At 59.1% G+C, this 26,768-nt stretch overlaps 4 protein-coding genes across 10 annotated transcripts; 2 read left to right on the top strand and 2 right to left on the bottom strand.

Annotated features, from left to right (window-relative positions):
- Positions 1 to 215: 215 nt before the first annotated feature.
- Positions 216 to 9,042, bottom strand: XAB2 (XPA binding protein 2). 2 transcript variants are annotated; one of them, XM_086409566.1, is made up of 19 exons: positions 8,968 to 9,042; positions 7,731 to 7,879; positions 7,337 to 7,460; positions 6,910 to 7,107; positions 6,069 to 6,203; positions 5,831 to 5,995; positions 4,339 to 4,483; positions 3,776 to 3,927; positions 3,549 to 3,668; positions 3,323 to 3,454; positions 3,019 to 3,150; positions 2,759 to 2,872; positions 1,832 to 1,994; positions 1,549 to 1,739; positions 1,240 to 1,362; positions 978 to 1,149; positions 648 to 777; positions 422 to 531; positions 216 to 328 (listed from the first exon to the last, which is right to left on the bottom strand). In XM_086409566.1, the coding sequence occupies exons 1-19, from the start codon at positions 9,016 to 9,018 to the stop codon at positions 267 to 269; spliced, it is 2,568 nt and encodes an 855-aa protein (XP_086265692.1). In that variant the 5' UTR covers positions 9,019 to 9,042; the 3' UTR covers positions 216 to 266. The 2 variants fall into 2 exon arrangements, with proteins under 2 accessions (XP_086265692.1, XP_086265693.1); XM_086409567.1 differs by lacking the exon at positions 8,968 to 9,042 and adding an exon at positions 8,630 to 8,767.
- A 243-nt stretch (positions 9,043 to 9,285) lies between these two features.
- Positions 9,286 to 11,031, top strand: PET100 (PET100 cytochrome c oxidase chaperone). 2 transcript variants are annotated; one of them, XM_086409601.1, is made up of 5 exons: positions 9,286 to 9,353; positions 9,647 to 9,717; positions 10,043 to 10,129; positions 10,267 to 10,299; positions 10,882 to 11,031. In XM_086409601.1, exons 2-5 carry the CDS (start codon positions 9,667 to 9,669, stop codon positions 10,963 to 10,965), a joined length of 255 nt encoding a protein of 84 aa, XP_086265727.1. In that variant the 5' UTR covers positions 9,286 to 9,353; positions 9,647 to 9,666; the 3' UTR covers positions 10,966 to 11,031. The 2 variants fall into 2 exon arrangements, with proteins under 2 accessions (XP_086265727.1, XP_086265728.1); XM_086409602.1 differs by lacking the exon at positions 9,647 to 9,717.
- Positions 11,021 to 17,441, bottom strand: PCP2 (Purkinje cell protein 2). Of its 4 annotated transcripts, none has more exons than XM_086409597.1 (4): positions 17,283 to 17,441; positions 12,226 to 12,340; positions 11,872 to 11,996; positions 11,021 to 11,210 (listed from the first exon to the last, which is right to left on the bottom strand). In XM_086409597.1, exons 2-4 carry the CDS (start codon positions 12,278 to 12,280, stop codon positions 11,091 to 11,093), a joined length of 300 nt encoding a protein of 99 aa, XP_086265723.1. In that variant the 5' UTR covers positions 12,281 to 12,340; positions 17,283 to 17,441; the 3' UTR covers positions 11,021 to 11,090. The 4 variants fall into 4 exon arrangements, with proteins under 4 accessions (XP_086265723.1, XP_086265720.1, XP_086265722.1 ...); XM_086409594.1 differs by lacking the exon at positions 17,283 to 17,441 and adding an exon at positions 12,455 to 12,573; XM_086409596.1 differs by lacking the exon at positions 17,283 to 17,441 and having other exon boundaries at positions 12,220 to 12,397.
- A 45-nt stretch (positions 17,442 to 17,486) lies between these two features.
- Positions 17,487 to 26,269, top strand: STXBP2 (syntaxin binding protein 2). 2 transcript variants are annotated; one of them, XM_086409570.1, is made up of 19 exons: positions 17,487 to 17,933; positions 18,817 to 18,866; positions 19,132 to 19,213; positions 19,706 to 19,782; positions 19,944 to 20,022; positions 20,120 to 20,223; positions 20,611 to 20,759; positions 20,965 to 21,049; positions 21,139 to 21,269; positions 21,368 to 21,475; positions 21,766 to 21,823; positions 21,962 to 22,027; positions 22,132 to 22,212; positions 23,233 to 23,371; positions 23,847 to 23,956; positions 24,659 to 24,754; positions 25,463 to 25,548; positions 25,645 to 25,802; positions 26,124 to 26,269. In XM_086409570.1, exons 3-19 carry the CDS (start codon positions 19,141 to 19,143, stop codon positions 26,207 to 26,209), a joined length of 1,686 nt encoding a protein of 561 aa, XP_086265696.1. In that variant the 5' UTR covers positions 17,487 to 17,933; positions 18,817 to 18,866; positions 19,132 to 19,140; the 3' UTR covers positions 26,210 to 26,269. The 2 variants fall into 2 exon arrangements, with proteins under 2 accessions (XP_086265696.1, XP_086265695.1); XM_086409569.1 differs by having other exon boundaries at positions 17,487 to 17,555.
- The last annotated feature ends 499 nt before the right edge of the window (positions 26,270 to 26,768 follow it).

Genomic DNA, 26,768 nt, shown 5'->3' on the forward strand with positions numbered 1-26,768 from the left:
CCTCAGGCCGCGGAGAGACTGGCCTCTCAGAGTCCAGAACTGGCTCGGTGGGGTGAGGGTGGGGCGGGTGCCTGCCCTGGCCTAGAGCCCAGCCTGCCCCACCTCCCACATGAGCCAATCCAGGGGTGGAGGGGGGCAGGGCGCTGAGTTGGCAAACCCCTCAGGCACCTGGGCAGCAGGAGAGAGGGGGCAGGAAGGAGGCTCAGACCAGGACGTACAAACACAAGCTTCATTGAGGGGAGAGGCAGAGTGCGCAGGGGAGGGAGTCAGTCTTCCTTCAGGCTCCCGAACACAGCGGCTGGCACGCTCTGCTGTTCCAGGCGCACCTCTGGATGGGGGTGGGATGTGAGGAGGACTCGGTCACTCTCTGGGAGGGGGTCCCACCCCTACCCTCCACCCCTCCGGCCCACTGGCCCCTCACCGTTGGGCTCCAGGTCCATTTCATCCTCATCCTCGTCCTCGCCCAGCTCAATCTCCTCTGGGTTGGCCTGCTGGGCCAGCTCAGCCAGCTCCTCCCGGGAGGCGTCACTCCTGGGGCGGAGGGGGCCACACTGCTCAGCCAGGCCTGGCGGCCCCCCACCTCCTGGTGCCTCCCCTCCTGAGAGCTGGCTGGCTCTGAGCCCCAGCCTCAGGGCGCCCTCCCTCACCTCACAAACAGGATCTTGCTCTGGGCCCTTGAGGGCTGGTCCCGCTCTGCCTCGGCCGCCAACTGCTCGGCACGCTGCTCCAGCAGCTTCATGTCATCCATACCGCTCTGCCCGGGGGCCAGGTCGGACACTGGGGGTGGAGGCAGGGAACGTGGGGGTCAGATGCCGTGGGGACCGTGCCTGCTTTGCTCTGGGTGCTGCTGGGTGCCCCCCACGTAAGCCTGAGGCCCCAATCCCCCAGGGGTTTCCCAGCCTGAGGCATGGGGGACGGGGTGAACCTTGATGCTCTCAGACCTGGGAGGCCAGCACCCATGGCAAGGGCCCGCTCACCGGTGCCCGTGGCGCTGCCCGACACCTTGAGCATCTGCGAGGCCATGAAGTTGACCTGTGTGTTGTATGTGGCCTGCACGCTGCGGCGGATCCGCAGCATCTCCCGGATGGTGTCCTCGTTGCCATGCCGGACCTCAAAGTCCTTCCACGTTTGCCAGAAGGCCCCGGTCGTCTGCAGAGGGGGTAGCAGGAACATGAGCTGATCAGCTTGGCCACAACCTCCCACCCCTCAATCCCTCCTCAGGTCCAGGACCGTCCCTACCCGGGGGTCGCAGATCTGCGAGCAGAAGCTGTATATGGCCCGGGCGCGGTCGATCTCCCCGAGCTTGCACTCCATGTCGGCGAACCGCAGGCACATCTCCCGGGCGTGCTCGTCAGACAGCACCTGGTGGGGTTGGGAGGGGTCAGGGAGGCTGGGATGGGGGCGGGGGTGCACACACCCCTCTGGGCACACCAGGCTGGCCCCTGGGCAGTAAGCCTACCCTCTGCCACACACACACAGGCTCACTCAGATTCCCTGCCTGCAAGACCCTCTTCTTCCCCCCTCACCCCCCACCCCCAACGCGGGCACCTCAATGGCCTTCTGATAGATGCTGCGGGTGTGGGTGACCCCGTAGATCTCAGCCGCCCGCTTGATGTAGATGTTGAACATGTCGTACTGCTGCGCGGGCTCCACAGCCCTGGTGGCACGCTCATACACTGCCATGGCGTGCCGCGCCAGGCCCCACTCTTCTTCCAGCTGCGCGTACAGCAGGTACAGCGCTGCGGCAGGACAAAGCAGGGGGTGGGATTAGAGATCAGCGGTTGGGCCTGGGATGCGCCCCTACCCCCCAAGACCATTTGGCCCCCCTCACTCTTGGCATATTTGGGAGGGCAGCCATCCAGCGCCTGCTCAAAGAGGTCGCGTGCCCGCTCCAGCTTGCGGCCCCCGTAGCGGGCAATGAACTTCGTCAGGTAGGTACTCCAGATGTCCGACACGTTGGGCCACTTGAACAACGAGATGCCGCGCTCGTATGCCTGCCCGAGGGGGTGCTGTGTGTGAGCCCTCAGCAGGAGGACCCCTCACGCCCATGTCCCCTTCGGGCTCATTCAGCGGGCCCCTGGCCTGCCTGCCTGCCTCTCCCTCCTGCTCCTCCCCGTGATCACGCAATCAAAACCCAGCCTGGCGGCCAATGCATGGCCTGTCTCCCTCTATAGGCTGCCAGGACCCTAGACAGAGCTGGACTAGGACTCACTAAGCTAACTCAGCAACTTCATGGCTGAAGATGGGAGTAGATCCTCAGCTCCACAGACACTGAAGCCTGGGGAGAAAGGTCACCACCCAGGCAGGGGGGCAGGCCTGACACTCAAGAGGCGGCACTCATGTGTGTACGACACCGTCCCCCCCACCGTGTCCCCATTCCTGTGTCCCTGTGTCCCCCCAAATTCAAGTCAAAACCCTAGCTCCCAGTACCTCAGAACAAGATTATTTGGAAAAAAACTTTACAAGATGTAACTTGAGTTAAAATGAGATGATTAAGATGACCTCACTCCAATACAACTCACATCCTCATGACAGCAGAGGCAGCCACGTCAGAACACCACGAAGAGGCGACCTCTACAAGCCAGAGGGAGGGGCTCTCGGAGGAAAACCACCCTGCCCACACCTTGATCTCAGACTTTGGGCCTCCACGACGAAGAAAACGCACCTCTGTGGGTTAAGCCGCCCAGTGGGTGGTACCTTGTGGGGGCGGCCTGAGCACAGGAACAGTGTCCCTGACACCTGGGTGGGACCCCCGTACCTTGAAGCTCTCCTCAAAGTACTTGTGCTCCTCCAGGAACATGGCGTAGTTAATGACGATCTGCGGCGTGGCGATGCGCAGGTCCAGGATGCGGTCATACACTGCCTTGGTGGACTGCGGGGCGGGGACAGGGCGGTGTGCCCCGGGTGGGGGAGTCAGCCCCCCTCCCCTCCGTAGGGAGCGCGTCGCATTCCCCCACCCCATCCCAGGGGCTCCACTGGAAGGTGCAATCCCACCCCCATCCTGTTCCAGGGGCTCACCTGGAAGGTGCCGAGGCTTTCCTCCAGGTCGGCCAGCATGGACCACACCTTCAGAGACTTGTACACACGGTTCTGCACAGGCTCTGAGCCATCAAAGTACTCAGCGCGCCGGGCAGGCAGCGCTGTCGCCTTCTGCAGGGGCAAGGACGGCAGGGGGAGGCGCTCAGGGGGCGTCCTGAACCCTGACCGCACACCCTGCAGCGCCCAAGCGCGCCCATCCCACCCCTCGCCGGCCCATCCCACCCCTCGCCGGCCCATCCCACCCTTCACCTGCCCATCCCACCCCGCGCCAGCCTATGCTCACCCGCAGAAGTCGCAAGGCCTGGTCGTAGTTCTCATGCCGGAGCTCCAGCTCTCCACACTCGCACCACACACTGGCCAGGTCGTCCACCTGCTTGAAACTCACCTTGGTGGCTTTCTCCAAGATGACGCGGGCCTGCGGGGCGGGCAGAGGCCAGGCTGAGACCCCGCCCACGAAGGGGGCGGGGCAGAGGACCCATAAGACGTCCATCCGCGACACCCACACTCACATCGTCCAGCTGCCCGTTGTCCTCGTAAAACTTGGCAAACGCGACCCACAGCGTGTGGGGCTTGCCGGTGGCTTTGAAGGGGTCCACCGTCTGCACAGCCTCCGTGTACGTATTGATGATCTGGGAGGGAAGGGCTGGGTCAGGCTGGGCGGGGACCCGGTGGGGAGGGGGCGGGCCTCGGAGGAGAGGGGGCCAAGACAGGCTCTGGAGGCGGGGCCGTCACACACCTCCCGAGGGCGGCCCTGGTGCAGGGCCACACGCTTGTGCCACTCGTGCACGTGGTGCGGGTTCTGGCGCAGCAGGACGCTGTTGAGGAGCAGAGGCCGCCGGCTGATGAGCTGCTCGAAGCGGGCCAGGCGTAGCTCCAGGTCTACGTCATCTGTGAAGTCGGGGCAGGGCGGAGGGCGTCAGTTCACAGTACCCAGGGCACCTCCTGCTCACTGCCGGTCCCTACCCTACGCCCCCACTGTCCATCTGGGCACTCCCTCTCCGAGCTGCCCCAGGGCCACCGTGAACCCACACGTGGGCAGGGTCCAGGCTACCCTGGAAACCCCTCAATCCCACCGCCCCCCCCCCCAAGCCCTCCTTCCCTGCCAAGCTCTGGCCCAGGCCCCCTCTCCACCTCACTGTGTACCCTGCTTTCCCTTCCCACCAGGGTTCAACCCAAGCCCCACTGAAAAGTGTCCCAGTCCTGGCAACCCACCCACTCACACTCCCCTGCTGCTGGCCTCTGACCCCAAGACCCACTCACCCCCAAGAAGTCACTAGGGACCCCTCTCCCCCAGCTCACCCTCCTCCTCCCGCCCCAGCTCCGAGGCGGTCTCCATCTTCGCCGCGATCATACTCTCCTCGAATTGGGCATAGCTGTCAAACACCTGGGTGAAGTCCCGCACGGTCATCACAGTCCGGATGGCCTCCTCATACACGTCCCGAGCCTGCAGGGAAGGGAAGTGGGGGAGGAGGTTGTAAGCAAAGTGCAGGGGAGAGGCGTGTGTGCCCACCACAGGGACCCTAGGCATCTGACAGAATCGGCCTCTGAGCACCCATCCCAGATCAGAATCCCCGTAGGGTACTCCCTGGGGCCTGCCCAGTACTGCCAGCATCCAACAATGGTTGGAGCTCTCCCTTCCCCTCTTCTACCAGATGATCTGGGGACCTCGGCTCCTCATCAGTAAACAGAGTCCTGGGGCCTGCCCAGCACTGCCAGCATCCAACAATGGTTGGAGCTCTCCCTTCCCCTCTTCTACCAGATGATCTGGGGACCTCGGCTCCTCATCAGTAAACAGAGTGGCAGCTCCTCATGCAGTAACCATGGGGCTCAAGTGAGATACATGATGGCCCAGCCCCCGTTGGACCAAAAGGGGGACCAACCACCCTGCCAGGGCCTGAAACTCAGCAGGTCATGGACGGCTCAGCTGTTGCTACAAAGTACCCCTCACACCAGTCTGACCCCTCTTTCCAGCACACATTCTCCTGGTCATTCCCCAAACCCCAAACCGAGGGGACGGGCAGTATGAAAGGAAAGTGGTGGGAGGCCCCCTCACTCTGCCCCTGCCTGGCCAGTCTCCTGCTGCCAGCCCCGGCCTATGTGGTCCACTCAAAGTGTCAGCCCGAAGGGTCTTTGTATTTTTGTAGAACGCACAGCTGGTCAGGCCTGTGTCCTGCTCATGGCTGGCTAACTCACAGCTCCCTGTAGCGGGACACAGTTGGCCCCTTGTTGGCCTGCAGGGCTCCCCCTTCCCCCAGGCCTGCACAGCCCACTCTGGGCCCCGACTCCAGCTCCACCCTCTTGCTCTGATCACCCCTGGCCCACCCTGTCCCCAGCCAGCCCCTCCAGGGACCTCTCCGAGCCCCCCCACACGGCCCCCATCCCCAAGCTTGCCACTCCACTGTCACAAGAACAGCCAACATGAACAGATGGTAACACCAACACTTCAGGAGGGACCCTCACACCAAACCCCAACTCCAGCCTGAGTCCCAGTAGGTGGGAATGCAACTGTCACTCTCAAAAGTTCATTCTCAGGAAACTTCAGCAAATGAGGACACCCAAGCTAAAACAGGTCCAAGGCTACCACCATGGAAAACTAGGTTTCGCTGGTTCAAGGTGGGTGCGCTCGCTGGCAGTCTGCCTCGCCCCACCTTCAGGAAGGCACGTGCAGAAGTGTGCACTAGCAATACACTGGCACATGTTTCTGCTCATATGCACGTCCACAGGTGTCCCCAAAGGCTGAGTGCTGGAGGGAGGCCCCGCCCCGCTCCCAGACCCCTGCCTGCCCAGGCACCTTCTCGAAGTGACCGCTACGGATGTAGTAGTCAGCCAGCGAGCACCAGAGCTTGCCCAGCTGGTCGGTGAAGCGGGTGAGGCCCCCGCGGATGATGGCGTCCACATTGAGAGACTGCACCTTGTCAGGGTTCTGGGAGATGAGGTCACAGAGCTCGTGCCACAGCTGCGGGGTGAGGGAAGGTCAGCCTTGGCCCCAAGGGGCCGGCCCTCCCGCCTGGCCAGCACCCAGGGCCCACCTGGTAGTTAGACTTGCCGGCCTTCGACACGAAGCGTTCGTCGTTCACCACGGTGGCCAGGCGCTGCGCTGCCTCATCCAGCCGGTCGCTTGACTTGAGGTACTCGATATACTCCTCAGCGCTTTCGGGGCTCAGCTGGGCACCCACACACCACCGGCTGTCAGTGGGGCCACAGGGCCACACCACCATGCCCCCTCCCACCCCACCTCCGGTCAGCCACCCACCACTGTTCTGGGCAGGAGCTAGCACTGCACTTCCAGTCTCAGCCCCAGCCCTCACCAGTCCAGGTCCAGCCCTCACTGTCTGGGTCAGACACCAGCGGTCCAGCCTGCACAGACCAGGCCTTGCTTTCATCCCAAGCCCCCTACCTAAAACAGCACTGCACTAAGGACTTCACGATGCATAAGAGACTATACATTTGGGGAAACCGCATGAGGCCTCCATACTGTTTGCCCCTCGACTCTCAGCCCTGCCTGTTATGTGTTTATCTCCTGTTCCCTGCCCTCTCACGGTTGCAGATTTACTCTGGTTTATGCAGTCAGGTCGCAAGCATTTGTCTGCCAGGTGAGACTGAAAGCTCCGTGCAAACGGACGGTCTTAGCCACGCTATCCCCAGCACCTGTATCCCAGTGCTGACGTGGAGCAGATGCTCGCAAACTCTCTGGAGATCGAACACAGAACTCATAAACAAAACCCTGTCTGTCTCAATGAGCCACGTTCCCATTTCCTGTCTGTCAGGGCACACAGTGCCCCCAGCGAGCCCGTTTTTGGAAAGTCCTGACCTGGGGAACTGGCCCACCTGCCTGAACCTGGCCCCGTCTTGCCCTTTTAGGAGCCTCACCTTGAGGAAGCGCCGGTAGCCCCGTACAGCAGTCTCAGGCAGGGGGTGTGAGCGCAGGAAGCGCAGGTACAGGGGCCAAATACGAGAGTGCTGGGTGATGGGCAATGCCCGGAGGGCCCGGTCGAAAGTTCGGCGCGTGTGCGTGACACGTCCCTGGTCCATTAGGAACTGGCAGTAATCCAGCCACAGCCGGGGCATCTGGAGGGGTGGGGAGAGGAGGGGCTGAGCTGCCAGCCTCAGCACTGGGCCCCAGGATGCTGGATGTCCCCTGCAGCAGGACCCAGAACCCCAGTGTCCCTGGAACTAAGTCTTGCTCAGGCCGGCATGCACAGAGGTCACAGAATTCCCACCCCTGCTCTGTCCACCTCCGTGGACTCTGAGCCCCACCTCCCTACTCATTCCCTGGCCCAGCCATGCCCCTCCCCACCTTGTGCATGAACACAAAGGCCCTCTCATGGCAGTTGTTGACATCTTCATAGGCGGGGTCAGTCACGCAGCGATGCTTCACCTGTGCCCGGCGGGCCTTCAGGTAGCGGTACCAGAGTTTGTAGCTGGGAGTTGGAGGGAGGGGCAGTGACTGGTCAGCTTTTATGGACTCCCGGGACCCTTCCCTCTGCCCTATGAGACGAGGGCTAGGAGCAGGGGCCTGGGGAGGATGGCCAGGACATCAGGGAAGGTGTGCTCAGCGATTCCTGGGATGTCTAGTCGCTGACACAACACCTAGGAGGGACCTGGGACCTACTAGCCAGTTCTGGTGTGATGGGATAAGAAAAGGTGGGGCAGGGGGCGGAGGCAGGCAGGGCAGCTGCTGCCAATCTCACCTGCAGGGCAGCAGCTTGAGCGCCCGCTCATACAGTTGATTGAGCCTGGGCTTGGGGGCCCCCTGCTTGAACTCGATGTAGCGGAGCCAGCACTTGACGGAGAACTGGTTCCGCATGATTTCCTCCTCATAGGGGAGGTCCTCTTCCTCCTGCCAGGGCCGGGGCATGGGGAGAAGACAGACCTGCTCTCAGAGCCTGCGCACAGCACCACTCCTACTGGGACCCCTACCCAGGTCCCAGATGCCACTGCTCACCACTGGAGCCCAGTCACCCAGATACCAGGACCAGACTTTTACCTCTCAGAATCTGATGACTTACAACGTGACCCAGACTATCAGACTCCTCGGTCACCGGGTTCCAGGCCAGGCATGAAACTATCACCCAGATATCACTCTCTTGGCCTTCCGAATCAAGCTATCCACTTTCTGGCCCAGGTCACCAGACTCTACAGACACCAAGGTTCTGGTCCAACGCTAGGCCTCTGCCCTAGTCACCAAGTCTTACCTCCTTAGAGCATGACTCCCCAGACACCAGACCTTTGGCATCTCAGGCTACCACCAGCCAGTTTAGTTCAACTCTGCCCCAGAAGTTGGAAGCTAGATCCTTTATCTCAGGAAGAAAGGTATGGACAAGTTCCCTAGCCTTTAACTCGAGACACCAAGAAGCAATCTAGTGAAAACGCCACGCCTCTACTCCAAACACCAAGACTTTGACTCTCCAGGATTCTACTGGCCGTTGCCCACTTAGCTCCACATCACCAGGTCTTTACTTCTTTCCCAAGATTCTCCCGGTCCAGACACCATGCCTTTATCCCAGAAACTATAACGCTCAGGACCAGACCTGGACCGTTACCCGGAACACTTAGATTTTACCAATGAAACCAGCCCTGGACTACTCACCATGCTTTTACTTCAAACACCAGGCCTCTCAAGGTTTAGCTACATGAGTTTCCCTTCCCGCCCACACCCTGCGCGCTCCCATTTCCGCCCCAGGTCTGGGATGCTAGGCCCTTAACTTCGACCATTTGCTCCTTACTAAGGTCACCTGAGCTCCGGCACCAGATCTTTGCTCCTGACCAGCCTGGTCCAGACATCACGAGTCGGCCCGTAAGGGTCCTCCTACTCTCAGACCGGCACAGTTTTAGCCTAAATATCCCGAGTGGCCAAGCCCCAATCCCCTGAGGTATCTAAGCCCCGGCGCCCCTATGAATGCCACCCCCGGCCCGCCGCGGACTCACGAACACAAGGTCCGGTCGCTCGGGCCTCGAAAGCCGCGCCATGACCACCATTTTCCAGGCTCCCCAGACACGGACAGGAGTCGCGGTATGATGACGTCTACGCCTAAAGGCCTCCTATCTCGAACCAGACTAATTTCCCATTGGCTGAACTCCTCCCGATCATGCGCCAGGTGTTGTTGACTTTCCTTTCGACCACCCCAGCTACCGGAAGCATTGGCGAGCGCCCTAAGATGACGTCATCATGAAGCTACTTGGACCAATCAGCTTTAGCAGTGGAGCCCGCGGACTCCCAATGACATACTGTCTTGTTGGACGGTTGGCTTTGGGCGGAAGCGGCTGTGAAGCCTAAGAGCAGAAACATGGGGGTGAAGCTTGAGGTGTTTCGGGTCAGTGAGCAACGGAGCGGTCGGAAAGCTGGGCGCGGGGTTCTTCCTGGATGAGAAGGCTCTGAAAAGGGAGGCCTCCGAGAGAGGGGCTCTGGGGCGAAAGCTCCATTGATTTGAAAGGGACCTTTACTGTTGGAGACGCAGAGAAGGGGGCGCTGGGTTGGGGGCTCTGGGAGGGCAGGTGTGAGGAAAACCCTCTGAGAGATGTGACCTGGGGAGGAGGCTCTAAGAAGGAAGACTTCAGGCTCTCGCGGAGCTCTCGGGTTTAAAGTGGGTGTGCGTCTTTCTCCTAGACCGACTCCTAGACTGAAGAATGAGTTCTGGATCTGAAGGTGCTCTGGAATCTAGCTGGGAGTGGTTTGAGGTCTCAGAGAGATGCCTTTATTGTAGTACAAGCTCTTCTGCTCCTGGGGCCAATATATCTGTGTTTCTTTGAGAAAGAGTCTTTCAGACTTGGAGGGGGCTTTCGGGGTGGGGGTGGGGGGTTACTCTTGGATTCTTGGGACTAGACTTCAAGGTGTGTGACTTCTGTACCCTTGCTGGGAGTTTTGGGGTTCTGGAGGGTCCTGAAGAAACACCTCTGGTCTCGGCCAGAGGATCGTTTTCCCGACTCTGAGCAGCCTCTGTACAGTAGGGGTTGAGGCGGGGATGGTAATTCCTGACTACTCATCCCTCCCCTTCCCTTCCAGATGACCATCTACCTCACCTTCCCTGTGGCTATGTTCTGGATTGCCAATCAGGCCGAGTGGTTTGAGGACTATGTCATACAGCGCAAGGTGGGCACTGGTTCATTCCAGGGAATGGGGAAGGGTATGAGGGAACAGGGTCAGCCTTCCCTGAGCCGACCCTGCCCTGGATGCGGGGCTCTGGAGGCTTCTGGCTTGTGACTCCATCTGTAACTTTGTCCCTACAGAGGGAGCTGTGGCCCCCTGAGAAGGAGGACCAGGTAAGCCATGTAATTTTCCTCCCACCGGTGTGGGGAGGGGCCTGGATTCCTGTGGGCAGGGAACCTAGGGTGGAGGGACACATGATTTCCTTAACTGCCCTCTCCCTGAAAGTGAAAGTTGCTCAGTCGTGTCTGACTCTTTGCGGACCCCATGGACTATACAGTCCATGGAATTCTCTGGGCCATAATACTGGAGTGGGTAGCCTTTCCTTTCTCCAGGGGATCTTCCCAACCCAGGGATCAAACCCAGGTCTCCTGCATTAGAGACGGATTCTTTACCAGCTGAGCCACAAGGGAACCCCAAGAATACTGGAGTGGGCAGCCTATCCTTTCTCTAGCAGATCTTCCCAACCCAGGAATTGAACTGGGGTATCCTGCATGGCAGGTGGATTCTTTACCAATTGAGCTATCAGGGAACTCCCTGAAGGTTGAAGCTAATCTGGGGTTGTAATTGGCACAGGCTTCATTGTAGATAGGAACTCTGAAGCCACGGTCTGGGGGGTTAAGGGGAGGTGGGCTGGGAACAAGATCCAGGCCCTGAGGTGCATTTGCCTCTCCTTCCTTCCCATTTCACGTCCCCAGCGCCGGGAGCTAGAAGAATTCAAAGAGAGGATACGGAAGCAGCGGGAGGAGAAACTCCTTCGTGCTGCCCAGCAGAGCCCCTGAGGTCTCTCCGTGCCGGAATTCCAGCCTGCCCCGAAGAATAACACACACACGGTTCTTTGTTGCTCATGGAAGTGCTTTATTGTCGGCTCTCAGGGGCCAAGTGGGGCCCAGGACACCTCAGGTCCTCAGGGGGCTTGTGTCTGGGGCTGGGGGCTGCTGTTCCGACGGAAGCTGAGAGCAGCTGGGTCCTGGGGGGTGAGGAGGGGTTGGGGACTGAGGGTCCCAGCTCGTTTCTGCGCTCCGTCCTGTTGATACAAAGGGGTCAACCAGAGAGAGGGGCCGAGGGTAGTGCCAACCAGAGGGGGACACAGACGCTGGAGGGAGGCGGCAGATGGCAACTGAGTCACACCTCCCCTCCCTCCCCTTACCTGCTCCCACCATCCCTGAGCCTCTGTGCTCCTTGGTTACTCAACATTAAGGGTGGTATTTTGGGGCTGGTGGGTCTTGGGGGCCTCACTGGGGTCCTGATCAGAACCCAAGCAGTGGGCAAGTATGTGTGATGTGGACATGTGGGGGTCTGGATGCATCCTGTGCACAAGCTCACCTGTCCTCCACCCTCGGGGTGCCTTCCCAGGAAGGGGTCTATTCTCTGTTACCTCCTCATAGCTCTCAGACACTCGGGCTCAGGAGCTGTGAGTTCCCATCATGTCTCTGACTTGAACATGCCCCAGACATGACCTCGATCCCTTTTCAGCCCTGTCTGGGCCTCTGCCCTCCCTCTGAACCGGGGTATTGGATCCACCGGGGTCTTGTGACTGGCAGGGACTCAGGATGAGTGCTCCTACCAGATGATGGATGGACAGAGGTGGGGGTGGGGCCCCTTGCACTCCTGGCTGGGGGTGGAAGGCAGGGTTAAAGGCCTCAGCCTGGTTGGTCTCTCCTCAGCCCAGGCAGAACATCACCTACCTTGGGGCCCAAAGGCTGGAAGCCAGGCAGAGCGCTGACCGTCACTCGCTGGTCATCCATGCGGCGGCCCTGGGTATTGGCCAGCATGTCCATGAGGCTGTCCATCTCGGGTGCAGGGCCGCTCTCTGCGTGGAGCCAAGGCCATGGGGAGCTCAGCCCAGCTGGAGCCCCCCAGCCCACATCCTCCAAGAAGCATGCTGGTATCTGCCCCCAACCCATGGCCATCTCTGTCCCCAGTCACCAGCTCACTTTCTCAGACTCTTTCCCACAGGCCCCCCAGGTGGCCACTTGCCCCATTCATGCCCGGCCACCCACATTACAGCCACTTCTGCACACCCTGCTGCCCACTCTCACGGCTGTCAGAGGCTGGGCCCGGCCCCGCCTGCAGCGAGCAGCGCTGCTCCTCCATCCGGCCGCCCTGCACGTGGCTCAGCAGGTTGAAGAAGCCCTCCTGGTCTGGGGAGCCAGCCTGGGGAACAGATATGCTCAGTCCAGCCCACCCTCAGCCAGGAGACCCATCAACCCAGTCAGCCAGCTTCCACCTGGCTCCCGGGCCCGCTCTGAGCTTCTCTGTGGCTCTCACCATGGTCCCCGCCGATGTGCTGCTTTGCAGAGCTGCTCCAAATGAGACATGAGTCTCCTCCTCAATCTCGCCCTGGCCCCTGCCCCAGGGGGCCTCACCAGCAGTGCCACGTGACTGCAGCGCTGCCCCAAGAGAGAGGGCTGACGTCCTACATAGGGGCCTGACTGCGGGGTGGCCTGGGACTGGGACACTAGCCAGGGGACCATCCCGGGGGCCGCTCCCTTATCCCAACCCCCTCCCTCCATGGGGTCATCACTGAGAGCCCTGACCTCGCTGGGGGGTGGATTAGGCACTCAGAACCTCAAGTGCCCTCCTGCACCTTCTTAGGTGGCAACTGGGTCAGGGGTCCCAGAAGACTCCTTACTAATTAGGTGCCCTACAAATGAATTAGTCTTGTCATTCACAGGCCCTTGGGGGGGGTGGGGGTGGGGCCTGCTCACCTTGTCGCAGGCTGAGCCAACATCCTCCTGTTCCTGGTCCATCGTTGTCCCTGCTGCCCTCCCCTGGATCCCGTCCACCTCTCCGCTGGCCTCTGCCCCAGCCCCAGGCCAGAGAAGGCTTTTTAAGAGACTGGGATATGGAGGGGGGCGGGGTGTGTGTAGTGGATACCCAGCCCCAAATCCCCAGCTCATGCCCCATCTGCTCCCACCCAAGCTTAAGCCCCATAAAGATGATCCAGATAATTGTTTTTGCAGCGTGAGGCTGGGGCTGCTGTGGGGGCAGGAGGCAGGGTGACCTGGGTTTAGGACCCGCTGGGCCTCAAGGACTCAGGTGGAGTGCAGGGTCCCCACAGTGGAGAGCTTGAGTTGACTGGACCCCCTTGGGAGAGGACTGGACCATGGGACAGCTCAGGTGAGATCTGCATCCACCTTGCCCACCCGTATTTGCTGGAAAGGCAGTTGCCATCCACAGGTGGTGGGAGGAGAGGAAGCTCAAGGACACCTGAGCCACCACCAGCTAGCCTGGCTCCACCTCTGTCTCCTGGCCATCCTTTCTACTACTGTCCCCAGGTCTGGTTGTCCACACCTCATCCCCCCAAAAAACTGGAAGTTGTGGGACCACCTGTCTCCCCATCACCAATGCCAAGTTGGCCTGTCTCCTCCCATTTGACCCCCCCCCCCCAGTCCCAGTTAGGGATGAGAGGCTACAGTCCTGCCGAGGGAGGCAAGAAGGAAACCCCACCCCGTCCCCTGAGCAGCTGTGGCTCCCCATCAGTGCCCTGGGAGAGGGTGCTGTTGGGAGGACCCCAAGTGCACCCCACCCCCTCCCCAGCATGCCTTTCTGGAAACCAGTTAAAGTTTCTTCACAGGACAAAGGGGCCGCACCATGACCACCTCTGCCTGATTGTGAAGCTTGGTCCTCCTCCCCAGACAGACCACTGCCCTCTGGAGCCCCTGTCCACATCTTCTCCGTGGCCCCATGACCCCCAAATGCCAACGTGCTGTCCTGCTCCTCCCCAGACATATTAGTTCCCAGACTTCTTAATGAAGTGTGCCGAACGAGGTAGCTTAGAGCAGCAGACATTTATTGTCATACAGTTCTGGAGGCCAGAAGTCCAAAATCCAGGTGTTGGCAGGGCCATGCGGAGGAGAGACTCTTTCCTTGCCTCTCCCTGGGTTCGAGTGGCTGCTGGCAGTCCTTAATGTCCTGTGGCTTGTCGCTGCAGGACTTGTCTCTGCCTTTGTCATCACAGGCATCCCCATCATGTACTTGTTTTAACACGGCTGTCCTAAGACATAGACACTAGTCACACTGCTTTGGGGACTCACCCTACCACAGCACAACCTCATCTTTTACTAACTGCACCTGCAAAAACCATATATCCAAAACAGGGCACATTCTAAGGTACTGGGAGTAAGGGCTGTAACATACTTTTTTTTTTTTTTTTCCTTCAAGGGGGTGGTTAGCACACCCTTGAGCCCATAGCAGCAGAAGACCTGATTATCCTCACCTGATAGAGTGAGGCCAGACCCTACAGAGTCTCACCACCAGAGGACAGACCAAGAGAGACGCTAGAGGTGGTCCCAGCTCCCTCCCCCCTCCCCATTGCCCCTACAATCCATCCTTCCTCCCAGGAACCACAGGGGTCTCCTCCCTCCCTCACTCAGAACTCTCCCTTGGCCCCCACTGTCCTCAGGAGAAAACCCGAATACCATGAGACCATGGAGATGTTCTAAACTTGACTGGTGATGTCAGTCAGAATGGCCATCATTTAAAAATCTTATAAATGCTGGAGAGGATGTGGAGGAAAGGGAACCATCCTACACTGTGGGTGGGTATGTAAGATAGGGCAGTCACTATGGAGAACAGTATTGGAGGTTCCTCAAAAAACTAAGAATGGAGCTACCATATGATCCAGCAATCCCACTTTTAGGCATACATCCGGACAAAACTAACTTGTAAAGATACATGCACCCCAGTGTTCATTGCAGCACTATTCACAATAGCTAAGGCACAGAAACAACAGATGAATGGATAACAAATGGAGAATCAACAGATGGATGGATAAAGAAGATGCGGTGCATATACACAATGGAATATTACTCAACCATTAAAAAGAATGAAATAATGCCATTTGCAGCAACATGGACCTAGAGGTTATTATACTAGGTGAAGTAAGTTAGAGAAACAGCATCTGATTTCACTCAGGTATGGAATCTAAAATACGACACAAATTATTTACATAACAGAAACATTAACAGACACAAAAAAGAGACTTGTGGTTGTCAAATGCAAGGAGGTGTGGAGGAGGGATGGACTAAGAGTTTGGGGTTAGCAAATGAAAACTTCTATATAGAGTATAGCACAAAACTATTTAATATCCTGTGATAAACCATAATGGAAAAGAATATGAAAAACAACGTGCATGTATATCTGAATCATTTGCTGTAAAGTAGAAATTGACATGGTAAATCAACAATACTTCAGTAAATAAATTGACAGGTAACGGATACACAACCGTGAATATGGCAAAAGCCATTGATTGTCCCCTCTGTGGTTAAATTGTATGTGAATTATATTGTAATAAAGCTAAGAAACAAAAAGGGGAAAAAAAGGATGGTAGAGAGGGGGAGAGAGAGAAGATGAGGGAGAGAAAGAAAAGAAGAAAGAAAAACCCAAGCTCCTTTGTAGAGAGGCCAGCCCTCCTGGTTTGGCCAGGACTGTCCCGGTTTTATCACTGAAAGCCCTGGGTCCTGAAAACCTCTCAATCCCATGCAAATTGGGCTAGGTTAGTCCTGCCATGTCCCACTGGGGTCTGGTCTCTGTGGCCCCTCCAACCTCAGCTTCTGTTGGGGAGGGGGGCATCCCCCCCTCATCTCACTCCAGCCACTCCTCCAATCTCACCTCCTGCTTCTCTATGCACGGCTGCTCCCTAATACCGCTCAGGGTTAAAAGATCATCCCCTCAGGATACCCCTCTGGCACCACCCCCAATAGAGTGCCCCCACCCCACCCCCAAATTTGCTATCATGTCACTTTCTTTCCTTAAGGCATAATTGATCATTTTCTCTCCCCTCCTCCTCCATTCAACTTTAAGTGTGCCTGGCAGGCTTTTTGGTCTTACTCATTATGGTCAGTCCCATGCCCATCCCGTGAAAGTGGCACAGGGCTTGGCACTTGGCTAAACTCTCAAAAAACCACAGCCAAATAAAACCACGCGTTCAGGACTGAGCCAGCTCAGGATTCTGTACCCACACACGAGTGTCACACCTTAAATCCTCATCAAAAGGAGAAGGTGATGCTGGACTGTGCCTGCTGTGTGATAAGGTGTCAGCCCTTTGCTGGCACACAGCCGGGGCAGGCCGTAATACTTCAAGTCGAGTGTAAATTGAGATGTGTGTGTATGTATGTGTGCAAGCGGTTGAACATGCCACTGAGTTCACGTGTGCATCAGCAAGGCTGTGACTAGCATACCTCCTGGGACCAACTCGTGCTTCAGACTGCAATAGGCCTATTCATCACCCGGCCTTGGACAAGGGTCAGTCCGAGTTTGCGGTTTCATTGTCCAACCTGTGCTGCCCATCAGGGCCTCTGCAGGGTCGACTGAGAATCTGTATGTGTGTGTTACCTGCTCAGTTGTGTCAGACTCCTTGTGATCCCATGGACTGTTGCCTTCCAGGCTCCTCTGTCCGTGGAATTCTCCAGGCAAGAATGCTGGAGTGGATTTGCTATTTCCTTCTTCAGGAGATCTTACCGACCCAGGAATCGAACCCCTGTGTTGCAGGCAGATTCTTTATCATCTGAGCCACCAGAGAAGCCCCGACTGAGAACCTGATAAGTCACTTAAGTCGTGTCCGACTCTGTGTAACCCCATAGACGGCAGCCCACGAGGCTCCCCTGTCCCTGGGATTCTCCAGGCAAGAACACTGGAGTGGGTTGCCATTTCCTTCTCCAATGCAGTAAAGTGAAAAGTGAAAGTGAAGTCGCTGAGTCTTGTCCGACTCTTAGCGACCCCATGGACTGCGGCCCACCAGGCTCTTCCGTCCATGGGATTTTCCAGGCAAGAGTCCTGGAGTGGGGTGCCATTGCCTTCTCCGGACTGAGAACCTAGCACCCAATAATTGCTGGTTTAGCTCCAACCTTCCCCCAGGCCTCCTTATCAAGTGTTGCCCAAGCCCACTGCTGCTACTAAACTCGGGAACAGAAGGTAAGTGGATCACGGGTTTGTGGTCCCGTAGCTCCAAGTAGGCATACACAGTATCCTTTAGACCCAGGGGAGAAATTTCTGCCGGGGTGGAACTATGCCTGGGGAAGATAAAGGGGTTATTATTGCCTTGCGATCCCACTTTCTCGTTGCACACAAGCTAGGGAAGTGTGTCTGAGCTCACGTCTTTGAACGTGTCGTCGGGCCGTGCTCCTCCGGCGACTTTGAAGATGTCTGCAGGGACGCTTTCGCCTGTCGTTTCAGCAGGGAACGCAACTTCTCCGACAACCGGTGGAGGGGCGGGGCCAGGTGGGCAGGGGGCGTGCCCTGGACCCGCAGGGCGGGGGCCACGTGGATGACGCGCGGGGCCACGCCCCCACCTTGGGACAGACCCGGAAGCGGCGGCGCCCCTAGGGAAAGATGGCGCCCTCGGGGCTGAAGGCGGTGGTAGGAGAAAGTGAGTGCCGCCCCCTGGGGGCGGGGGGCCGGGGGCGCACGGACTCTGGGAGTCTAGCGGCGGGGAGTTGGGGACCTGGCAGGACGTCGAGCACCTGACCCTCGAGGGGGTGGGCGGGGACTTGGCTCTCCCTTGAGGGAGCGGAACAAAGTTGGGAGACTAAACTCCGGGGACCGAAAGAAATCAGACTAAGGGTGGAGTAGACAGGCGTTGGGCATGGACTCCTGGACCCCCTAAAGAATGGGCGTGGGGAGGGCACCGCTGGACAGCCAGGCTCCGGCGTCTCTAAGCCGGGCAAAGTCCGGCGGGCTGGACTCTTGGGGCCCCATGTTGCGGACCGCGGCCGGGCCTGGGTGCGCTGGTCAGCGACCCCAGCTGGTGAGAGTGCTCAGGATGCGCGTCCAGGCTCCAATGCAGATCCAAGGGCGGGGGACGCCTTGCTCTTTGCCCGGCCCCCAGGAGTCCCTTGCAGCCTGGGGACCGTGGCATCCAGGCCTCGCGGGCCTGGTTCTTTCGTGGGGGGTGGGTGGAGGTCGTCCCCTCCCCCACCCCCGGTAGTTCCGGCCTCAGAGTCTTCTTCCGCCCTGGCAGTGCTGATAACAGTGGACAAGACACTTGCTGGGCGGGGCCGCCCTGGCCCTTTTGCCCACTCCCTCCACTAGGCAGAGCCGAGTGTGGCTCAAACTCCCCAAACCCCAACTGAAAAAGGAGCCTCCTCCTATGAAGGGGTTGATGGAGAGACAGGAGAGCCATTGATTCCATTTTACAAATGAGGAAACTGAGGCTGGACATTGGGTAATGGGATGATCACAGCCAGGCATGTTTCAGACAGGGATCCAGGGGTCCTGCATTCTGGTTCAGGGTAAACGATGGAGGTGAAATGAGGGTGTGGCTGAAATCTACATGCCAGGAGTACTCCAGTATATAGGGGGATGGAGAGCCCAGTTCTGGAGGCAGGTAGACCTGTTATGTGAGTCGTGGCTTTCCAGTTATTCGTTTATCTAAAGCATATTTATCTATTACTTATGCTCCAGGCACTTGCCACTTAGGTGCTGAGGGTCCTTAGGCAATTTCCTTCTCCTCTCTGAACTTCAGTGGCCCTGACTATAATTTGGGGGTGACCTCAGGAGCTACCTCAAAGGACTGAGGGGAGGAGTAAATGGGAGTTCCGATGGAAGTCCAGCCCAGGACCCAGAAAACTGGGGGGCACTGTGGGGCCAGAGGACCCCACATACTGAACCCACCCCTCATTTCCCTGCAGAAATTTTGAGCGGAGTCATTCGGAGCGTCAAGAAAGATGGAGAGTGGAAGGTAGGGGGGATATAGAATGCCTTGTCCAAACCCATGTCAGGGGGCCCTGAATGTGGGACACCCCCCACCACTCCAGCTCCCCGAGGAGGCTGCTGGTCCACAGAGGTCACGTGGGTGGGTCTGGGTTGGGCTTGGGTAGGGTCCTGGGTCCTCTTGTTCAATCAGCTCATGAAGCTGAGAGACTTGCCCATGGCTCCAGCCCCTTCTTGGGGACAGCTTCAACCTCTCCCACCCTCTTTTCTGTCCATTCCATCCGTCTGGACAGGTGCTCATCATGGACCACCCGAGCATGCGCATCTTGTCGTCCTGCTGCAAGATGTCAGACATCTTGGCTGAGGGCATCACCAGTGAGTGGCTACCTCAACCCCAGGCTTCCCAGCTAGGACCAGAGTGTGGGATCCCCTGAAATTGTCCAGGACTTCCAAGGATGCGGTTTCCTTTACAGACAGCCCTGATATGGCAACCCCTAGATAGTCAGACTTCCCACGCAAGGGGCTCCCTAGCTGCAACCTCTAAGGGGTCAGCCTCGCCAGCTGTGCAACCCCTTTGTGTGGAACCCCATGTGGGGCTTTCAGTGTGTGACCCCGAGAATGTGTAACTTTCAAAGGTCGATCCCCAGGAGGCGATGACTGTGTGATCCCGAATGTGCAGAGCCCTGCCCACGTAGCTCTTAGTCCTGTGATCCATGGATGTGTCCCCTGAAGCTCAGGACCCTCAGGGAGTGTGCATATCCCCTCCTGCCTCTGCACCCCAAGTGTCCAGCTCCCTGAGTGTGCGACTCTGCATGTGCCCTGGCCCCAGTGCCATCCACACATGTCCCCTTTCTCTGTTCCTACTAGTTGTGGAGGACATCAACAAAAGACGAGAACCCATCCCCAGCCTGGAGGCTATTTATCTGCTGAGCCCCACGGAGAAGGTGCCTATGATAGTGTGTGTGTGTGTGTGTGTGTGGATGCGTGTGTGCGGGCATACATGTCTGTGTGTGTATGAGGGGCAGGCAGTGGCTGGGAGGTTGGGTCAGGGGTGGTCTGTCTAAGGGTACTTGGCCAGGCCTGGAGAGTGATCCACCTTCCCCAGTCGGTACAGGCCCTGATCGCAGATTTCCGGGGGACCCCGACCTTCACCTACAAAGCAGCACACGTCTTCTTCACCGACAGTGAGTGAGGAGAGCCGGGTAGGGGTGTGGTGTGGGGGTCAGGGTAAGGGGGTGTGAGGGCTGCCCTGGCCTGATGCCCCGTCTTGCCCATTCCCAGCCTGCCCTGAGCCCCTGTTCAGTGAGCTGGGTCGCTCCCGTCTGGCAAAGGTGGTGAAGACGCTGAAAGAGATCCACCTTGCCTTCCTCCCATACGAAGCTCAGGTATAGCCCAGCCCACTTCTGGGTAGGAAGTGGGGCTTCGTCACCAAGTATCCCAGGTTCCCTCAGAAATAGGCAAGGTGATAAGCAGAGAGGGTGCTGAATCAGAAAGGAAAGCAGCTAACAACCGGTGGAATGAGCTCTTAGCGGAAGTCACCTGGAGTTCCATCTTCCTGGGCAATAGCAGGGGGGCAGCATGCAGCTCACTGCTTGTCTTCCCCCACAAGGCAGAGGGGGCTGGGGTATTCCACAAAACAGTAGTCAGGGGGCTGCCCCAGGCCTGCAAAGCAGGCTCCAGAGACCGGAGGAAGCCCCGGGGAGTGGCACATGGCCGCGGCTGGAGTTGGGCAGGGGCGCACCTCCAGCGGTGGCGGCTCTGTGTCCTCGCAGGTGTTCTCCCTGGATGCCCCCCACAGCACCTACAACCTCTACTGCCCCTTCCGGGCGGGCGAGCGAGCACGGCAGCTGGAGGCACTGGCCCAGCAGATCGCCACCCTGTGCGCCACTCTGCAAGAGTACCCGGCCATCCGCTACCGCAAGTGGGTCCCCAGCCAGATGCCGCCCTGACCTTGACCCCATCCTGCTTCCAACCTTGCACCTCTCTTCCAACCCCCGCTCCAGTCCTCACCCTGACCCCTGACTCCCATCCCTAACCCCATCCCTGACTCCCAGTCTGTGCCGACTGGCCCTCCCAAACCCCACACCCTGAGGCACCCACCCCGTGTCTGCCCACCCCATCCCCAGGGGCCCAGAGGACACAGCACAGCTGGCCCATGCCGTCCTAGCCAAGCTGAACGCCTTTAAGGCAGACACTCCCAACCTGGGCGAGGTGAGGGGGCTTTCTGGGGAGGTGGAGGGAGGCCCCAGCCAGGGTCAGGGTCAATGGCTTCATCCCCCTGCCCACCCCTTGCACCCCAGGGCCCTGAGAAGACTCGCTCACAGCTGCTCATCATGGACCGGGCGGCCGACCCCGTGTCCCCCTTGCTGCATGAGCTCACCTTCCAGGCCATGGCCTACGACCTGCTGGACATTGACCAGGACACCTACAGGTGGGCAGACCCTGGAACTTATCCTCTGCTGTCACTGCAGACTCGGGTCCCTGGGCTTCAGCGAGCGCTCACAGCCTTCATGTCTCTGGCTTTCCCAGGTACGAGACCACCGGGCTCAGTGAGGCCCGGGAGAAGGCGGTGCTGCTGGACGAGGATGATGACCTGTGGGTGGAGCTTCGACACATGCACATTGCGGACGTGTCCAAGTATGTGCATGCGCGTGCGTGTGCTCTCAGGGGGCACCGGGGTTGGGGGCCCTCTGGCACGAGGTCCCCACCCCTCCCTCCCATTATGGACCCATTCTGCATGAATGCCTGTCAACGAGCCACACCCCTTTGCTGGCCTCCCCATGCCTTTCCAGTGTGGGCTCACACGCGGCCTGTGTCCCCTGGCTGGCATCCCCGGGCCATGTGACTCCCCCACCCCCCAACTCTGCCCCAATATGACCGTCTTGGCACCAGTCCCCAACCTACCCCCTGCCCACTCTCACTGCCAGGAAGGTCACGGAGCTCCTAAAGAATTTCTGTGAGAGCAAGAGGCTGACCACAGACAAGGTAGGCTGTAGTGTGTAGGGTGCAGGCCCGGGGCAGGGTGGGCCACTTGGGAGGGGCGGGGCCTCAGTCTGGAGCCCCAGCCTGGACTGGGGGCCTCGGGTAGGCAGGGCCTGGCCTCATGCTCAGCCTTGTTCCCAGGCCAACATCAAAGACCTGTCTCATATCCTGAAAAAGATGCCACAGTACCAGAAGGAGCTGAACAAGGTGAGCGATAAGTGGGGACCAGGAACCTGCGTGCCTCCAACTGTCACCCTGTCTCCATCCTGACTCAGTCTCTGTTATCCCTGACTCCCACGCCTACCCTGCAGTACTCTACACACCTGCATTTAGCTGATGACTGCATGAAGCATTTCAAGGGCTGCGTGGAGAAGCTGTGCAGCGTGGAGCAGGTGTGTGGGCCCTGGGCAGGGGTGGGGTCTGTATGGGCTGGGCTGGGAGTGGAGAGGCATTTCTGGGGCAGTCTGTGACTTGTGGGGGGTGGCCCGGCCTGGAAAAAGGTAGGACCTGGGTATGGGCTGGGGCCTCTGGAGAGGTGTGGCCTGTGTGAGGGGTGGGATCTGTCTCCTCTCGAGACTTGGAGTGTGGGCGTGGGGCCTGTGGGGCCAGCCCCTTGAAGAGGCAGTTTCTTGTGGGGAGGGCAGGCCCAAGGAGCTCAGACGGTAATCTGCCTGCAATGAGGGAGACCCAGGTTCGATCCCTGGGTCAGGAAGATCCCCTGGAGAAGGAAATGGCAACCCACTCCAGTATTCTTGCCTGGAGAATTCTATGGACAAAGGAGCCTGGCGGTCTACAGACCATGGGGTTATGAAGAGTCCGACACCACTGAGCAATTAACACACTGCTGCTGCTGCTGCTAAGTCACATCAGTCGTGTCCGATTCTGTGCGACCCCATAGACGGCAGCCCACTAGGCTCCCCCGTCCCTGGGATTCTCCAGGCAAGAACGCTGGAGTGGGTTGCCATTTCCATCTCCAATGCATAAAAGTGAAAAGTCAAAGTGAAGTCGCTCAGTCGTGTCCAACTCTTAGTGACCCCATGGACTGTAGCCTACCAGGCTCCTCCGTCCATGGGATTTTCCAGGCAAGAGTACTGGAGTGGGTTGCCATTGCCTTCTCCGAATTAACACACACACCCTTGGAAATGCGGGGCCTGTGGAGAGTTGTGGCCTGTGTGAGGGGTGTGGCCTGTGTGAGAGGTATGGCCTGTAGGGGAGGAGGCTAAACCTCCTAGAGGGTGAAGCCTATGGGGAGGAGGGGCCTGTGTGAGGGGTGGGACCTCACGGTGAACAGTGTGTAGAATCTTCAGAGACTGGTAGAGCAAAATGAAGCCCAGAGGTCTTGCCGAGGCCCATGGGGATGTCCCTGCCCTGCCCCGTCCCTCCACGTGGTGTCTGACCCCCATGGCCCCCAGGACTTAGCCATGGGCTCGGACGCAGAGGGTGAGAAGATCAAGGACCCCATGAAGCTGATTGTACCGGTGCTACTGGACGCTGCAGTGCCAGCCTACGACAAGATCCGGGTTCTGTTGCTCTACATCCTGCTACGGAATGGTAGGTAGGGGGCCTGGAGTTGAAGAGGCGGGAGAGGTTGGTATACCATCATTCACCACGGTTTCTGGTGACTGTGGGAGGCTCTCACTCCCGCAGATGCCCCCACACACCAGGTACGCCAAACCCCGCAGATACCGCTCTGGACCTTGGGCCACCCTCCATTGGCCTCCGTTGGCATGGAGACCCTCTGAATCTATTTTTAGGGCTCCTCCAAATTTAGCCCCCTCAACTGATTCCAGAGGCTCCTCCAATCTACCACCTCCTCTAGGATTCCCATCCAGAGTTCTAACATGAGGAATCCGCCCCCTCTGTGAGCGTAGGTGGCTCCCCCGGTCCCCAGGGTGTCCTGACTGCTGGATGCCCCCACCCCAAGCCCCTCAACCCAGAAGCCTGTGTGGCCACCTCTCCACCCTCCCCCTTGCCCACCACCACCCTGTGAGCCTCCACATAAGCCCCGCCCTCCGGCCGCCTCCAGGTGTGAGCGAGGAGAATCTGGCCAAGCTGATTCAGCACGCCAATGTGCAGGCACACAGCAACCTCATCAGGAACCTGGAGCAGCTGGGGGGCACTGTCACCAACCCTGGGGTATGCTGGGCAGGGAGAGGGCACTGAGTCAGAGGGGGGTGACTGGGGTCAGAGGGCACATCACCAGGGCGGGGACACACCAGGCGTGATGTGGTTCTGGGAGCACGGGGAGCCCTGAGTAGGGTCTGGGGATTGGGGGGCAGCAGGGCTGTTCCGAGTCTCAGAGTCACAGGAGAAGTGGGGGCCATGAGGCATAGAGCCCGAGTCCTAGTGGTGCTGCCGTGTGGGGCGTGTGGTCCACGTCCCACAGGTCGATAGCTGGGTCCCCAGCAGGGGACCCTGGGCTCCTGGAGGTCTCAGGGCCTCCAGTCCACCCGGAACACACTCAGCAGCTTCCTGGGCTCGGCTCTCAGCACGTCCCTCCTCCCTCGACCTTGCCTCCGCTGCCGCTCGACTGCAGGCACCTCTCGTGTTCTCCCCCTGCCTGCCCTCTGCCTCTCTCCCAGGCGCCCCCGTCTGTCACCCTGTCCACCTCCTCTCAGTCCCCCTGTTTCTGTGTCCTCCGTCGTGAGTCCCCACCTCTCTCAGTCCTGATCTTCTTCTTTGTCTCGTCTTGGTTTCATCACCTGTGTATTTCTTCCTCCCTCCCTCTTGTTTTCCTTCCTCGCTCTGTCTGCAACCTCCCCCAGCCCGACAAGCCCCATCCGTGACCTGCCTCCTTCTCCCTAATTCCCCCACCAACCCCACCCGCCCCACCTGTAGAGCTCTGGGACCACCAGCCGACTGGAGCGGAGGGAGCGCTCAGAGCCCACCTATCAGCTGTCTCGCTGGACCCCGGTCATCAAGGACGTGATGGAGGTACCGCTGGTAGGGGTGGGACCTGAGTTCCCCGATCCAGGCCATGCTCAGCCCCCTCCCTGCTCACTGTCCTAAGCCTCAGGGCTTAAGAGAAAATCCCTCATTACGGGCATCCCCGTGGCTCTGCCTGGGGTCTGGGGGCAACCCCATCCCACACTGGAGGAACAGGGGCGCATACAGAGAGAAGAGCTTCATCTTCTCTCCACTTGACGGTCCCCTCTTCTGTCCCCCTCTATTCACTCCTGCCCCCCAGGACGCCACCTGGGTCCCGCTTTGCCCTGCCCGTACCAACCCCAGCCCCACTGTGGGAGCCAAAAGCAGCAGCAGCCTAAAAGACCTGGCCAGGGACCTGGCTTCCTGCTTCCTGCCATCTGTATGGAGTCCTGGCATCTCTGCCTGCTTGGAGACCCCCTTATCCTTATGGATCCTGGATGCCTAGATCTCTGGGTTCCTCAGGGGTTAGGGGCTCAGAATCTTGGCTTCTCCAGGGGCTGGAGGTCCACACTCCTGGGTCCCTGAGGAGCTGAGCAGGAGCAGGGTCCTTAAGAAGCTAAGAGGCCGGGTCCTGGGTCATTAAGGGGCTGGAGGTACAGGTGGCAGCCCCTGTCTGCCAGGATCTTGGCCCGGGAACATACCTGATAGAGGAGGCTCCAGACCTTGGGCCTCATTGCCCGGGCCCCTCTCCTCAGCCTCCCTCTCCGGCCCTAGGATGCTGTGGAAGACCGGCTGGACCGGAAGCTGTGGCCCTTTGTGTCTGACCCTGCCCCCACATCCAGCTCCCAGGCTGCCGTCAGGTGAGGCCAGGGACACGCCCAGACCCACAGGAAGTAAGGCTTGGGGAAGGGGTGATCTGCTACCCAGTCTGACCTCCGCCTGCCTTCCTCGCACAGTGCCCGCTTCGGCCACTGGCACAAGAACAAGGCAGGCGTGGAGGCCCGGGCAGGGCCCCGGCTTATTGTCTACATCGTGGGTGGTGTGGCCATGTCAGAGATGCGGGCCGCCTACGAAGTTACCAGGGCCACTGATGGCAAGTGGGAGGTGCTCATCGGTGAGTGGCCAAGACTGGGGTCTCCTGGGGTGGGCAGGGGCTGAGAGCCCGACTCTCCCGCCTGTGGGTTCCTGGGGAACTGATAGCTGTGCGCCTTCTGGGTCCCCAAACCCTGGAGCCTCTGCAGGGCTGGCATCTGGGAGCCCTAGGTGAGAAGGGTTAGGGCTTGGCTTCCCAGGAATGGGGTCCCCTGGGAGTGGACCCTTCCCTTTCCAGGAGGTGAGACTCCTGAGTCCTGAGAGCCAGGGTGTTCCTGAACGACCCTCTGGGTGGAAGGGTCAGGGGCCAAGGCCACTCTCGCAGCCCCTCCCTCCCGTCCAGGCTCCTCGCACATCCTCACCCCGACCCGCTTCCTGGATGATCTGAAGACTCTGGACCAGAAGCTAGAGGGTGTCTCCCTGCCCTGACCCCCGCCTGACCTGCTGCATCCCTTTCCAGAGAAATAAACTCCCATCTGCCAGCTGGCACCCACCTTGCTTTCTTTCCAAGGGAGCCATATGGGGCCCACCTCCCTTGGGTCCTGTCCCCTGACCTTGTGCCTCAGGCCCCACCCAACCCTGTTCTTCTAGAGGGCATTCCACACTCTTAAGGTGAACATGGACTCCAAGATCTACTAGCTTCCAGGTTCCAGCCAACATCTTGGGTTGGCCTTTCCAGAACCTGGGAACCAGTGATGGTTCTCTTGGCCACTCTGATGGGACCGTCAGTAGCAGAGTGTCAACAGACCAGACAGACTCCCCAGCCCTCTGGCACTGTCTCCTTGGGACTTGCAGCCACACAGATCAGGAGTCTTTTCCGCTTGCTAAGATCAGAACTGGCACTTGTGTGAGGACAGGAGCACGGCAAACGATGCCTGCCCAACTCCCATCCCAGAGAGTTGGAGCTCCTCCTGCTTCTTCCTCTCCATTTCCTGCAGGGTATTCACAGGGCTTCCTAACTGCAGGACTTATCAGGGACTTTACTGGG

This window comes from Bos grunniens, chromosome 7, assembly GCF_055505025.1.
Source record: "Bos grunniens cultivar Pamir isolate PY7600 chromosome 7, Bosgru_T2T1.0, whole genome shotgun sequence".
Taxonomy (NCBI): domain Eukaryota; kingdom Metazoa; phylum Chordata; class Mammalia; order Artiodactyla; family Bovidae; genus Bos; species Bos grunniens.

Excerpts from the sequence above, each read along its gene's own strand:
- XAB2 (XM_086409566.1), bottom strand. The coding sequence starts at position 9,018 with ATGGTGGTCATGGCGCGGCTTTCGAGGCCCGAGCGACCGGACCTTGTG. Across the intron at positions 7,461-7,730 it reads CTCAAGCTGCTGCCCTGCAG|CTACAAACTCTGGTACCGCT; the intron begins GTGAGATTGGCA and ends TCCAACTCCCAG. Across the intron at positions 1,363-1,548 it reads TCTATCAGAAGGCCATTGAG|GTGCTGTCTGACGAGCACGC; the intron begins GTGCCCGCGTTG and ends CAACCCCACCAG.
- PET100 (XM_086409601.1), top strand. The coding sequence starts at position 9,667 with ATGAGTTCTGGATCTGAAGGTGCTCTGGAATCTAGCTGGGAGTGGTTT. Across the intron at positions 9,718-10,042 it reads CTAGCTGGGAGTGGTTTGAG|ATGACCATCTACCTCACCTT; the intron begins GTCTCAGAGAGA and ends CTTCCCTTCCAG. Across the intron at positions 10,130-10,266 it reads ACTATGTCATACAGCGCAAG|AGGGAGCTGTGGCCCCCTGA; the intron begins GTGGGCACTGGT and ends TTGTCCCTACAG.
- PCP2 (XM_086409594.1), bottom strand. Across the intron at positions 11,997-12,225 it reads GGGCCCAGCCTCTGACAGCC|AGAGCGGCCCTGCACCCGAG; the intron begins GTGAGAGTGGGC and ends GGCTCCACGCAG. Across the intron at positions 11,211-11,871 it reads TCCAGCCTTTGGGCCCCAAG|GACGGAGCGCAGAAACGAGC; the intron begins GTAGGTGATGTT and ends TTGTATCAACAG.
- STXBP2 (XM_086409569.1), top strand. The coding sequence starts at position 17,519 with ATGGCGCCCTCGGGGCTGAAGGCGGTGGTAGGAGAAA. Across the intron at positions 19,214-19,705 it reads CTTGGCTGAGGGCATCACCA|TTGTGGAGGACATCAACAAA; the intron begins GTGAGTGGCTAC and ends TGTTCCTACTAG. Across the intron at positions 24,755-25,462 it reads TCATCAAGGACGTGATGGAG|GATGCTGTGGAAGACCGGCT; the intron begins GTACCGCTGGTA and ends CTCCGGCCCTAG.